Source organism: Manis pentadactyla, chromosome 3 (genome assembly GCF_030020395.1).
Source record: "Manis pentadactyla isolate mManPen7 chromosome 3, mManPen7.hap1, whole genome shotgun sequence".
Lineage (NCBI taxonomy): Eukaryota > Metazoa > Chordata > Mammalia > Pholidota > Manidae > Manis > Manis pentadactyla.
In genome coordinates, this window is record NC_080021.1 from 149027720 (window position 1) to 149042662 (window position 14943).

Below are 14943 nucleotides of genomic sequence, written 5' to 3' on the forward strand. Positions count from 1 at the left end.
GTTAATTTATGATGTTACCATTTAGAAAACTATATGTAACACACTGTACATGGTTTTTCAAAAAATAATTTTTAAACATTAAGATTTATTTCCTAGATCCTAGATATATATACTGGACATCCATATTGCATATCTGTACCTATATCTATATCCAATAGAATAAGATGTTAGAGAATGCATAGATTAGGAAATGGTAGCAAAAAGAAAATAAGATTACATCTGGAGTTAATACAAGTGGAAATTACAAAGACCAATGCAATAGAAGGGATTTTGTCATAAATTCAACTGGGTTAACTAGTGGCACAAACAAAAGAAAAATGCGGTAAGTTCAGCCTCCATAGGCTTTGACATGGAAACTGTCATGGGAGAAGCACAGTTTCCTTTGCTGTACTTACAGTGGAGTCATTGCATCTTATCGTGGACAGTGTCTTCCATCCCATGCCTATAAAGCAAAAGCTGAGGGCACAGAGTGTGCTGTTAATCTACGAGAGGCCGAAAACTGGGACTTAAATATAAAGCATCAGATATTTGCCTTAATTCAGGGTTGAAGTTTAAATTGTATAGCGGAATGAGTTACCTAACTGTCTTCCTTTGAATTCCCATGGGTGTTTTGTGCCATACACAGACTATGGGGACGACTTGGCAGTAGGGGATCTGAGGTTATATTCTTCTGTTAAAGATGGAGTAGAAAGAGGTGATGAGGCTGATTAAGGCCTGATCAATATGGCAGATGACAGCGGTGCTCACGTGTGAGCCTCCATCATGATCAGTAGGAGCACTTGCTGAAACACAGATCGCTATGTTCCTGATTCAGTGGGTTTGGGGTGGGGCCAAATAATGTAACAGGTTCTCAGATGGTTCTGATGCTGGTAGCCTGGAGACCACAGTTTGAGAACTGCTGCTGGCATACGACGTTTTTACATCTTAGTTGTCCTTAATATTTATACTTGGCCTCTGGGTTGTAGAAAATACATATAAAATTATGTAAGTGGGAAATCCCTGTACAATAAAAGCTGAAATTTTTACTTCCTTCCCATAGGACTCATATTGTAAACATTCACTGCTTTAATACTGTTTTTTTTTTACTGAACGGTTTAATTTGAATATGGTCTTTTCTGAAGGCTTCTACGCAAAGAGGTCCATCTAAAAATATATTAGCTGTTCTACAGAAAACAAAGGTGATCTGTATTGCTCCTGCACATCCAGTTCCTATATTTGCCAATGGAGTTTGTGTGGTAACCCTTAGGATACAGATAAGGCTATATTTTTCACTTTAGCATAGCTTAAGTATTTTTAGCCAAGAATATTATTTCTTCAATAGCTCTGTGTGTCCAAGGGTTTGTACTGTGAGTACTCCCTTTATAATTTTCAGTGACAACTTTTTTACATATATAATGAATCAAGTTTATATATAGTCTATCATTTATTAAATTCTGATCTTGGTATATATCATCTACTATAATGTGAATATTTCTAATTTTTAGAATTCTAAGAAGATTACTATCCCATTTGACAGTTGAGTATTTAATTGCACTCTATAGGCTATTTGGTCTCAATTTCTATTATGGTCAGCTAGGGAACTAGAAAAAACAAAACAAAACTGCTCAGAATTAGTATGAAATCAGAATCCCTGAAGATAGAACCCCAACATCTATATTTTTCAGAAGTTCCCCATGTGATGCTGATGCATCCAGGGATGGGACCCTCTGCTTTGTGGCAAACTTTCTTGTTTATGACTTGAAGATAGGAATGCTGGGAACTGATAGGACAACATCACTGTCACCTGCCTGGTCTTACAGGATCACCTAATTTTCTGTGCAGGTGGTTTTCATGGTGAAAATAAGGAAATATAGTATTTCCTCACAACCATGGCAGATCACTTTGAATTAGTTCAACAGGGCTCACTTCTGGAAGCCTTCCATGAGCCAAACCTTTGCTATACTAAGCACAGGCCACAGACAATAACCTTGGCATCACCTGGGAGCTATAACTGTAGAATCTCAAGACCCTCCCTTGACCTAGGGAATCAGAGTCTAAATTTTCACAAGATCATCAGGTGATTTGGTGTAAAGTGTGAGGAGCACCGGTGTAGGCAAGCACTTTCACGTGTTGTTTATTTTACCCTTAACAACAACATTGGAAGTAAGCTGAAGATGCTCACAAGTTCACAAACAAGAACAACCAAGTTCAGCAAAGACCAGCACCTGCCTATGAGGAGGCAGCTCAATGCAAGGGAATAATCCTCTACCAAAGAGATGTTTTTTGTGGTGCAAATTCTGATCAATGCCTATTGTCTGTTATCTTTCCCCAACCTTTTGCACAAAAGAAAGTCACCAGGCCCTCAGATTCCACCTGGACGCTTAGCTCCTCAGGTCACTGAGCCTCAGCGGAGGCTGCCTCCGTTATTGGTGGTTTGAGATGCTTCTCTGCACTTTCTGCCTTGATGGTTTGGGGCATTTGACAAGCAGCAAGTGATGATGATGGTGATGAAATGTTCTTTAGTAAATCTCTGTGAACATGGCACCAAGTAGTGTTTCCTCACATGTGGAACCAACGTACCACCTGCTTTTCCTGTGCTGTGAGAAATCTGGGGAACAGTTGTATTTCCTTTTTTAAACTTTGTTATCTGAGATCTCAAGACTGCAAGCATCACTGTGGGGTATAGATGCAAACGAAGGTCCCTCCAACCCATTCCACTCTCCCCTGCACAGGGAGTGGCTGAACCTCTCATATGTCCATCTTATAGTAATATTGATAGTCTTTCACAAAGCTCATGGAGATGATTTACCTTCCAGCTTTTATCTGAGAACAATGTTACATCTCTAAGTTGGGGATTTCCATGCTTTCTTAGGAGGAGGAGGAAAGAAAGAAATGGCATTATGGAATACAAGAGAGTGAAATATTCCAAAAGGGTCATATTGGAGAGAAAGTAAAAGGAATTCTTCAATTTTAATGACCAAAATAACACGTTCATTTTTCACTTTAGCTGCATCATAGAGGTCTGGTACTAAATATCAAGTGATTCTCCTTTTTTGCCACGTTTGATTTCACCTTATGGAAGTGGGTCCTTACCGATGTACTGAAAGAGGCAGTTAACAAGAGGCAGCTTATGCAGCCGTACTGTGTAAGGGCGATTGAGTGACCGGGAAAGTTAATCCAGGGTGTCCGTTCACTTTTTCTTCCCAAGAGGTTTCCTCCACCTCCTCGCCTTGGAGCAAAGAGGCAATCTGAGATCAAACTGACATCAGCCCTCATTCTGAGCTTGGCACATCTTCAGAGCAGCTACTGTTATTCTGCCAAAAGGAAGTGGAAATTGAGATAAATGTTTCAGTACTTGGATGGAAAAAAGTCCATTTTTACACCACGTCCCTTTTGAAAAACCGCATTCCTTAGAAGTGAAGTTTATTGTTTCCTTTTGTGATCATTTGCTTTTCTTTTTCCTTAAGACATGGTATTTAAGAGTGGTAATCGAGTTCAGATTTTAAAATGTGCTGTTTCCACTTTGCATGTCATTAAAATAAAATAATAGCTTTCATACAGTTTCTTTGGAAGTGTTTCTGGTGTGCTCTGTGCCGTGGCGTGTAGTGTCAGCCTGAAAAATAGTGCTTGTGCTGGTATGAGAACGGGGGAACATTGATCCTAGAATCTGCTAAGGATCTATTATAATTACAGACTACTCAAAATGGGCCTAATATGTACTGATTCTGTTGACAGTTTTGTCACCTACATTTAGCATATATAGTTTCTTCCACAAAAATCATTGCCTCCTGAGTAGTCTGTCTTTCCAGAAAGAGCCCAGCGAAGCCATTTGCACAGTAGAGAGAGCTATGCAGAAAGCCGTGATGAGTATTGGATGTCAGCTTCTATGGGCATTTGATTTTTGAGGACATTGGTTATTTCCAGAAAATTGTTTGGGTTTGAGATGTGTACATCAATCTTTTGACAAAGGTGTGTTCCTGTAGCAAATTTATTCTGCTTTATTCCTTACCTTCCAGGTGTGCCAGTAGAACATTTGGTAATGAATGTCGTTCTCTCACCCCGGTGGGTTAAAAGGGGTCTCACTGTGTTTTGTTTTTATGTTGTACATAGGAAATCCACTCTTCTGTCAGATGAGCGTAGAAATGAGTTTCACAGTAGGTCTTGGAGTTGGGCACAAGATTTAAGTGCATTTGAATTTTAAATGTGCAGACCTAACAGTGTTGCTTCCCCCAAGGGCTCCGATCTTTGTTGGCTCCTTCAAGTTTGCTGGGTTACTAAGGGATACTGTTCAGTATCTCAGAGAATCCTAGTTGAGCTCCTTTTTCTTAGCTGTGGTCTCATTGATATTCTGATATTTCCTCTAGATCAAGAGGAATGGTGTTTGGACCAGCCAACTTAGGGGAAGATGCAATCAGAAACTTCATTGCAAAACATCGTTGCAACTCCTGCTGCCGGAAACTCCGACTCCCGGGTATGCCCCTAACAATTCTATTTTTCTCGAAGTAAATCTCTTGTAGAACAACATCCATTGTAACCTGGGATGCGAGTAAGAAAATCTTAATCGCATTTTTATCTCATTCACAGTCGAGGCCTGACTTTCTGACTGAAAATTTTTTTAGTCTCTAAAGGGATTAAAAGGACAGGGATTTACTTCAGGTTCTGCCAAAATGTGATAAAACAACACTGGGCCCAATACTTGTCACAGTCACTCCCAGGGAAAAGTTCCACTGACTTAATTGGGCTAAAGTTGGACCAAGACAGGCCTCTGCGCACCCCCTTCCCTCTGGGCCCTGTGTGGAGCCCACAGTCTTCCTGTTCTATTCTTACTCCTCCAACACTTGGGCGGGTGAAGTACGGAGGGAAAAACGGCCGTCAATTAAAGCAGTGCATTTCACTACAAAAACCTGTCACTTTAAACCTACATTGCGAAGTGCATAAAAAAATCTGATTTGATAAAATGGAGTACTTTCTTTGCAAGGAATATAGTCATCACATAAACACATTCCTAATACAAAAGCAGGTGGCCGAGTTCTGTGCCCGCCCCCAGACTGGTAGCCCCGGCTCTTGCATTCTTTTCTTTAATCTCAGAAGGATGCTTATGTCTGTCTCAGCTCGCTCACTGTTTTTCTTAGGTCATACCAAACTTGTCCTTAGAATGGAATGTCACATACTTTAAGCTGACTAGCTTTTCCTGCTTTACAATCAATGATCATACCCTGAATTGGAAACCGGTAAAAGATCAGCATCCATTGTGACTTGGGGTGGAGTAGTAGCTGGACATTTATGTAACAAAGAAGGGCAATTAATCTTGTTGGAGTTAGAGGTAGGAGGAGCTCTTGTGGGCAGGACAGAGCGAAAGACTGGGATCTAGAGCAGGCTTCCAATGCGGGTAGGGAACAGCCCATCACCCAGGCTGGTGCGGTGGTGGCGGTGCTATGTGGGGTGGGGAGGTCAGACTGGAGCCCAGAGAGGGGAGGCCGTCCCTCTCATCTTGTAGCTGCCCCTTCTCACAAATCACATGGCAGACCTGCGCAGAGATATGTCCACACCACATCAGCCACCCTGCTCAGCAGGCCCTGTCTGTTCAGAAGGTGCCAGGAAGGAGTGGGGCTGCTGAGCGGCAGTATGGCCTCCAGTAAGGGCCCCACGGGAGGCGGGAGTCCAGTTCATCACCCAGTGTCCTCTTCCCAGGCCTGATTCACTGCTCCCTGGGCAGGCAGCCTCCTATTCTTGAAGACACAGGATGGCATCTGATCAGCCAGGAGAAAGGCAGAGAGGGAGACTTGAGGCATAACTCACCACTCTATCCTCGAGCCCTGTTAGCTCTTCTGTATGAATAAGGTTGAGGTCATTTTTTTTTTCTTAACCTATGATTGTGGGTTTTAAGTGAATCATTCAGTAGTTCCTCCATTTCTAGGCCTAATCTTTGTGTCCTTTCAAAATTTTAGTAAGCACATTTAAGTGGAGATAAGAAATATCCTTACTTGCTCAGATATTCAATCTGAATTTAAAGAACAATCTGGAAAATAGAATTATGGGTAATTTTTCATTTTTTCTGATTATTTTTTCTTTCTTTTTCCTTCTAAAGAGAGGTAGTTTAGGATGGTGTATAAGAGCATGGGGTCCAAAGCCAGACAGATTGAGCTCACATCCCAGGTCTGCTTTTTATTACGTATGTGACATTGGGCCTCAGTTTACTCATCTATAAACTGGGGATAAGAGCACCTGTCTCCCAAGGTTGGTGTGAGGGTTGACTATATGGCTATGTTCAATAAGCATTTGTTATTATTAAACTATAAAATGCATTTGTTTTTGTCTAGATAATCCTCATTTGACATTTAAAAAACAATACAAGGAATACACGTTTAAGGTTAACAAATTAACGTTGCACAAAATGGTACACCAACATTTAAAGCCCACTATCCTCTACACATCTCTCCCAAAAGGTTACCCCACCAATGTTTTCTTTTGATAATTTCATTTTCAAATGGAAGAAAGAGGCTTTAGGAAGCATAGGAGCCAATAGCTGGACAAAGCTTGCATAGGTGGTGCCAAACCTGAGGTACAACTTTGCTGTGAAATGCCGACGCTGGCCACGTTGACTGAACTCCCTGGCCTTGCACATCAGTCAGCCGTGAAAATGCCCTGCTGCCGGGCTGGTCTCCCTGGACGCTGGCTGGTTCATGCCTTAGAGACACTGCATCACGAGTCAAGCAACTGAATCTTTCCTCCTCTGCCCCAGTAAACACAAGCCCCAGCCAACCCTGGGGAGCTAGACTCCCACATGGGCACTGGGTGTTGGGGGGCCACTAGTTTGCACATGGTGGAGAGTTGGGGTGTCACATATCAGTGATCTGGGGAGGCAGAGTCCTTTCTGAGAACTTGGCAAAGACTGAAGTTCAGTCTGTCTGTGTGAACACCACCTTGTAACTGTCTCAGTTGTTTTCCTTGCAGATTTGAAAAGAAACGACTATTCTCCTGGAAGGATAAATCCCACTTTTGGACTTGAAATCAAAATAGAACCAGCTGAGGGGCCTCCGGCAAGGGAAAAGGGTAGTAATTCTCCAGGAGACCTCACACGATTGTAAGAAGGGGAGGAGGAGTGAGCAGCCAATGGCCCTACCTCCCTTCCCAGGACAATTGGCGGATGTAACGCTGGTGATGTCAGTGCCTCTGTGAGGATGGCCTTGCCCTCGGGCCTCCTGGGGACATGCCTGCTGAGCCTCCAGTCTCCCCTGGCAAGAGACCTCACTGGGATGCCATGAATGGGTTCTCCTAGATGCGGACCCATGTGCTGGGTGCTTTGCATGTGTTCGTCATCCCGAGGTCCCACAGGAAGACACTTGGCTGAGTCTGCTGGGAATACTGCCCCTTCATACCTCACTGCTTTAGCTGGTTGCTTAGAACCCCTGGAGCAGTTTGCTGGACACCGAAGAACCAGGGAGATGAATTTAATTTATTTTCTCACTATGTGTGCGGACTGTAGCCCCCACTGCTATTCTTGAGGCCACCCACATGTTGGATTTTTGTACATATGCATATAAAAAAGCTTGACTTTTCCTTTTCTCCCTTCCAGCAGCCTAAGGCTTTGAATAGAAACAATAAGGAAAACAATGGAATGGGGTGTTTTTGCACAGATTGGTGCATACACCTTTACAATCTTACCAGTAGAGAGTTAGTATCCTGGTGAAATCTAGATGGGTTTGAGGTATTGTCAGTGAATCATATGATGCCTGGACATTTCAGGTTTCTCTGAAAGAAGGGAAAAGGGAAATCTAAAACAAATGCCCTTGCATCTTTCTTTTCTTTTCTTTTTTAAGGGGAACAAGGATATGTAAAACTAGAAATTATCAAGAAGTATTTCCCCTTCTCTTAAGCTCAGGGGCACCACCAGTTGGAGAGTTGACTAAGCCAGCCTCCAAAACCTTACTCCCTTATCCAAAACTGTGTATATCATACTACTGGCTGATGCTCTGTGTCAGGTCCTGTGGGGAAGGATGGGGTTTCTGACTGAAAACATGCTTCTAAGGTGTTTGCTTTATTCCAGTGCAAAGTTCTGGTGGCTTAAAGAGTGCAGTTATGTGTATTTTAAGTACAGCCTGAGAACATGTAATCGATTCTAGGGGCCCGAAGGGAGGACCCTGGAACCCTGACCACACAGAATGTTTGGGGACCAGTCATCCCTCTTCTGGGCTCTCCCTGCCTCAGAACCAGCACGACCTTTCCACACGAGGAGGCGATGGAGGGCTGGGAGTCCTCACCCTCTCCCCCTGCATCACCTTTCCTCATTATAAGGTGTCTACCAGCAGCAAACTCCCGGGTTTGAAAAATGTCAGCTTGTCTTTATCCTTAGCCCGTACGTTAGCTGGCTTGCTTTTTAAATCGACAGTCCCACATTCTTAGGTTATGCTTCAGGGACAGTGTTGTGCAGGCAGAGGGGGACAGAAAGCCATGGATTTAGTTTGCCAAGGACGGGGTTTGACTCTTGTAAGTGTGAGTTGCACAGGCTCTAGTTCATACCCCTTTTATTTTGGTCTTCCAGGTGGCAGGGGGCAGGAAATTTGGGTGATTTCCTGATGGACAATGAGGATAAATTGTTAATGCTTTCTTCAGACCTTAACTGCTTTATCCTATTCTGCAAATCAGTAAGGGATTTGTTGGTACTCATTTCAGTGCTGTCTGTGTTCAACTGTGGAAAGAAGCAATTTGCCTGTCCAAGGGCTAAGCTAAAAGCATTAATTCTCTGGTCAAATATTTGTTACCTGGAATGGAACTTGAAAACAAATACATTTTGATTTCAAATTTCTATGTTGTGCACTTCTCTCTTTTAAAAAAAAAAAAATCACCAGAATGACATTTTAAAACGATGAACTGCTGAACAAAGGTCTCTGTGGGATTGCTTGCATGCACATACTGATGTGACAATCTCGACTTCAAGTGATCCATGACCACAAAAGGGTGGGGTGTTCGTTCATTCATTTGGTCAGTTTTATTCAACAGATATTTACTAAACGCCCTCTCTGTACTATGTGAGTGATGAGGATGCAGTAAACACAGCATTTCTTTGCCCTTAAGAAGCTTTGTGTCTCACATTTCTTTTCTCTTTGGTTCCAAGTTTGGATTTCTAGTTAGTGCTAAAAAAATGTGACTTCTGGGGAAATAATGAATCCAGAGATGTGTCCATGCCCTGTCTGCCAGTGGGCAGAAAGTTCAGACTGGGATAAGAGAATTAGGGCGAATAAGACAGCTGGGGCTGGATTTAGGAACCACAGAGGAAAACCGGACTTGTTGAGACCTGAATCTGGAGGCCAGGGAACCAGCTAAGTTCCCGGGAGTCTTTTCTAAAGGCATCCTGTGTGCGGGCTGTCCGTTCCTGGAGTGGCTGCTGCCCTGCGATCTCTTAAAGCTTCTGACAGCTCTTGGGAATGACAGACAGTTTGGGGTGTTTCTCACCCTGTTATTACTTTCTGTGGCTTTGCAAAACAAGTACTAGGTGACTAATACTTCCCAACCAATTACTCAGTGTTTTAAAAAAATACATATTTTTAGTTGTTGTTTGTCACTGTTTTAGACGAGACAGACCCTTCAGGCTCTAGAAGTCATGACACAGAGGCCCCTGTCACGGTTTCTTGTCTTTCCTCCTCAGTCCCCAGGATCTAGCACAATGCCTGGCACATAATAGGCTTTCAATATTATCTGTTGAAGGAAATAATAAAACCTTCAAATGATAATGGATTTCATTTGTTCGGTAATAAATCAGATTTGCATTTTTAATCTAGAAGGGAATGATTACCAGTTCCTTAAGACCCAACACAATTCTTTTGATCTCTCTCTCTTTTAATTTTCCAGGAAATAGCTTTTAACAACCTACCCCTTGTCTATTGAATTCTCAACTAGTTCTTGCCCTTATCATGGTCGTGATACCAGAGTGCAGTCCTTCTTACTGGTGACTCTTGAAATGAGATGATAACTTCCCAGAAACTGCCTAGAAATAATCACCACTTTATTACCCTTTGAAAGGAAGATTGATGGAAAAGTCATTTGAAAGACGGTTCATTACCATGCCCTAGTACGATTTCTTTACTCACATCTCTCCAAAGCATGAGAAAGGGAGGATTATTCTCTGAGGTTGGAATTTGAAGGCTGTGTGTTTGTCTCTTTGAAGTCCCGGTATTTAATTTTCTGTAGTCATTTCTTGGGCAATTTTCTAAGAAACTAGTTGAAGCTAATTTATCATAAGTTAAAGTCAAATGACAGAAAAGATTTTTTTTTTCCCCTTAACAGCCTTTTATTCCACAGAGGTTAGCTTCTGAAGGAAAATGAGACTTAAATAGCATTTCAAATCTCCAGCCACATGGGTGAGTACACAGAATAGAAAGCGTTCTGGAAACCACACTGATTTTTTATTTAGCACAGTTATTATTTTGTGACTTTTCTTTCAAGGCCATGATGGACAGATAAAATATATTTTTGTGCAATGCTTTCCTAAAAATAATTAGTTAGGTTGCTTAATTTTTCAAAGAGAGACTTTTAGTCCTCAAGGGATAAAAAACGTTGGTCTCTATCGTTGGCAGACTTTGGTGTAACTTTATGTAATTTGGTTAACTTTTCTTTTACCCCTTAACTCTGAAATGCAGGTGAGATGCCCACCTTTTCAAATGAAGCTGGACAATACGAGCATTATAAAGTCCTTTAAGAATCTCATTAAAAAGGCTTCTTGTGAGCATGACATCCAGTTCAACAAGTAATTAGGGGCTTTCATTTTGCTATTATGTGATCATCATTTAATGTTTGCAGAGGATGCTCAGTGGACTTGTTTCAGTATAAACACAAAAGTGTTTCTGCTATTTCTCCTTTTCCAAAGGGAAAAAGCTCATTGCTCCCTTTTTGTTTTGAAGCTTCCTTTATTAAATAGTTCAAAATCAGGAAGTTCACCATTTCACAGTGTCTTGTATTTATTTTGCTTTTTGATGGATTTAGGTTTATGCAGTCAATTTATTTTGCCATCTTCTGCCTTCCAGGAAAAGAAAACCCAAATCTGGCTTCACCATTTGTGACACTTTTTGGAATGAAAAGAGAGCAGGTTTAGAATTTTGATGCTTATAAAACCCGATATTTTACAAAAATTTTAATTAGTAGCAATTTAAGTTTGGTCAGTATAGGACTGTTTAGTAACAAAATCTTCCCTATACTTTGCCAGCATCTTTTAGCAACTAACTTTCTTTAGACTTCTCGTCTTTTGCTATGGATTTTTTTCAATGTGAAACTTCAGAAATTCCATCTGCTCTACTAGTCACAAAGTCCTCACATATATTATGGTAGAAACCCATTGGCTAATGACTGTCCAAATGTGTACATAACAATTGCCTTTTGTTGTAGGGATTTGAGGGAATAATCATTGGTGTCCTGTAGTTGTACTTTGGCTTCTGATGAATCTTTTTTCTCTGTATCCTATTGAGCACCCAGGAAGAGGTCACAGAGCCTCAGGATCCTTTGGTAACCAAAAGAAACCTTGGGTGTGTGTTAAGGGCTGAATTGTGTTCATCCCTCCACCAAATTCATGTGATGATATCCTAACCCCAGTACCTCAGAATGTGACTGTGTATGGAGAAAAGGTCTTTAAAGAGGTAATTAAGGTTAAATGAGGTCATTAGGGTGGACCCTGATCCAACATTCCTGGTGTCCTTATAAGAAGAGGAAGCTAGGATGCAGACACACTCAAAGGGAAGACAGAGAAGGTAGCCATCTGCAAGCCAAGGAGCGGGGCCTCAGAAGAAACTAGACATGCCAACACCATGATCTTGGACTTCCAGCCTCCAGAATGGTGAGGAAGTTAATTTCTCTTGTTTAAGCTACCCAGTCTATATTACGTTATTATGGCAGCCCTAGCAAACCATTACAGCATGTTGCCATTTTGAAATTTCCTACTTGCCGTTGAAATTTTATGGATAGTGACTTGGGGGACAGAGATGCTGATAACACCGATTGAGAGGAGGAGGAGAACTGGTTTTTGGCTTCATGCATCTTCTGTGGTTGAGAATGGAGAGGACTGGTGGTGGCAGCACTGGTGAATTGCTTTATTGAGGAGTAGAGAGTGGTATGTTCTGGAAGATGACATGAATGTTGCAGATGAAAACAAACATAGGCTAGGCTTCATAAAATGGGATGTTTGACTACTGCTGAAGGGCTTCTGGGGATATTTTAGGGGATAGAGTGGGAAGAGAGGTGTGGTGGTATAGTCCTCAGTTCTGTACAACTGTTCAGAATATATATGCTATTCAAGAAATATTTATTGAGTATTCCCCTGGGTTATGCACTCTCAGTAAGGCTAGACTTATTAGAATAAGGGTGTTCAAGTGTCTCCAGGACAAATAAAGAGTTTATAATATACTGATTCATCATTGCCCAGCAATAATAATGATTATAATGATAACTTTTCAACATTATCATTATAGGTTGCATGTATTGAGCACTTACTGTGTTCTTGGCATTCTACTAAATGTGCACTATGCATAATTTCATTTTTCTGAACACTAATCTGATGGTTGGGTCTGCTATGCCTATTGTAAGGATTTGGCAATGCTGCTTAAAGTAACTTGATTAATCAACCCCCCCACCCCCACCCCCAGCAGGGATTTGAAACTAGATCAAATCAATAACATAGACAGCTAGGCAGTACTAACCAGCACACTTAGAATGACTAGAGCATGACTACACTAATCACAGTGAACACTTTTTCATTTATATAACTGTTGAATCACTGTTATATGCTGAGATTTATATTGTAAATCAACTATACTTGTTAAAAAAATAAATGAAATCTTTCCTTTAAGCTTCAAAAAAAGCTTTACTCCAGTTGTAGCTCCAGGGGGAATGAGGGTGTTCCTGGCCTGGGTGATCTGCCCTATGAATCCTGTGAAACTTAAGTAAGGCCAGGGGAAGGCAGGTGGGATCAAGGGGTTTTGTTGCTCACAGCCTGCACGGCTTCGCAGCTCTGTCCCTCCCTCATAGCCTGATTCGTGCTCTCCTCCCTCGCCCGGCCTCTTCCAGGAGGAACTCCTGGGCGGGTCCTTGGTGACTGGCACATGCCAGACTAATTATGTACCAGGAATGGAGGGGAGGAGAGAATGGCTGTTTTCTCTCCACCCCTTGCCCCAGATCAACCAGAGGCTCTGAAACATCCATTGGTATGTAAATGGACTAAGGCCAGGAGGGAGATTCTGGAAATTCTGAGAGAAAACTTCCATTTACTGCACAGCAGCATAAATCCCTATGATGGTTTGAAACACAGAGCTCAAAGCAAGGACCTAACTTGGGCCACCAGAGGAGAAAGTCCAAACTGCCATCTGAGGAATGTTACCTTGTGACCTCTCTGCATGGGTCAGTTTCAAGGAAATCTTTCCTGCACAGTTAATGGCCATTTATAGACTTTGTGAGTCCATGGTAAACTCCCTCCTGATGTCATCACAAGGTAGGTGCAAGATCTGGATTGGGTTCTTTTGAGTCTGGCACTGTCAGTGGATTTTTCTGCCTCCACTTGAATTTCTGCCCCCCCCCTTTTTTTTTTTACCTTTCCTAGACAATTAGATATTTGTTGGTTAACATAACTGACTACTGGACAGCATCTAGTGACATTCCATTTTATCAATTTATAGTGAAAAATAAAATCTATGCAACTACAAAACCTTTATCAGCCTGACCATCACACTGTGTCCCTGGAGGCCTTTAGAAGCTGGGTTATAATCAAGAGGGTTGCTTGAAGTGCATGGAATCAGAACAAAGAGAGTTAGATAAATCAAATATTTAATGGTGTCAGGCTAAGACATCCTGTTTCATTCTGTCTTCTCCAGAGGGATGAGCCTGCCAGTGGGAGTGGAATACCCAAAGTTTGCAACACTTCAGACTGATTCCAGAGGATGCAACAGAATCTCAAGTGACTCTTAGATCAGCCTTGAGAAATACTGAGCATAATGAGAAAGCATTTCTTTACCCCTTTCCATACTTTCTCTCTCCCTTCCTCACTCCCTCCCTTCCTTCCCTTCTCTTTCCTTCCTCATTTTCCTATCTCTGATTAGGCATTTCTGTTGTATCTTTTACGCTATACTGACTGCCAGTGTGGACTAAGAAACATGACTGATTTTACGAGAGGTACCAATTTTTCCAGAAATGCAGAATTAGGAAATGTGAGAGCTGCAAGGATAGATGAAAGTAATGAGATCCAAAGGTACTGTGCTTCACTCAGTTAATAGAACTATTGTCAGAGGAGGGACTAGAATGCAGGCCTTCTTGGTCACCATTTATCTTAATAATGACCAAAATTGTGGTAAGTCAAACAGAGTTCCCTTGTATTAAAATCCTCTGTTTTCTTAGAAAATATTCAGATGTTTCTGTGAAGAAGTTTTTAATTTGGAAATCTTTATAAGGCTGTCTTTAAGATGGGTCAAATGAGATTTAATTGTCTATGCTTTCAATGATGATCATTTAGTGGATATATGATTTCAGAATTCTGGCTGCAAAATGATATTGACAATTCATGATTTTTAACAATCCTTTTTGCTTAGTTGTAGGCATATATGTGTGTTTGTATAAATAGAAAGTAGCTATTGGAATATCAAGCTTGGTTAACCATCGACTATATTAAGTGAAAAGACTGTAAGATTTGGATTTCAACAAGTCTTTCAAATATTTAATTTTATTTAGGATAATTTATGATCATTTCCAGTTGTCATAAAGCCTGTAGGCCTGTGTTTTCACAGAAGGAGCAACAGGGAGTGGTAGAAAATTCTCTAGGCCTTGGAGCTAGGTGGACTTAGGTGTGAACTGAAGCTTTGCTATCAACTAGTTTGTGACCTTGGGTGACTTGTTTAACCTCTCTTACTCCAGTTTATCAGCTGAATATGGCAGGATAATTTGTTAATATACTGACTTGTGTTTTTTCTTACTATTCTCCATCCCAAGAAAATG

The 14943-nt window shown here is 41.4% G+C and overlaps 1 protein-coding gene across 4 annotated transcripts in view; it reads left to right on the plus strand.

Moving 5' to 3' along the window:
- The window catches only part of TRPM6 (transient receptor potential cation channel subfamily M member 6), a 150365-nt gene extending 139885 nt beyond the window's left edge, over nt 1–10480 (plus strand). For 3 of the 4 annotated variants that reach the window (XM_036893468.2, XM_057498579.1, XM_057498580.1), the window contains 2 exons: nt 4344–4450; nt 6934–10479. In XM_036893468.2, coding sequence (XP_036749363.2) covers nt 4344–4450; nt 6934–7067 — 241 coding nt within the window. In that variant the 3' untranslated portion in view covers nt 7068–10479. Of the gene's footprint in view, nt 1–4343; nt 4451–6933 lie in introns of all 4 variants that reach the window. The other variant, XM_036893467.2, reaches the window with a different exon arrangement.
- The last annotated feature ends 4463 nt before the right edge of the window (nt 10481–14943 follow it).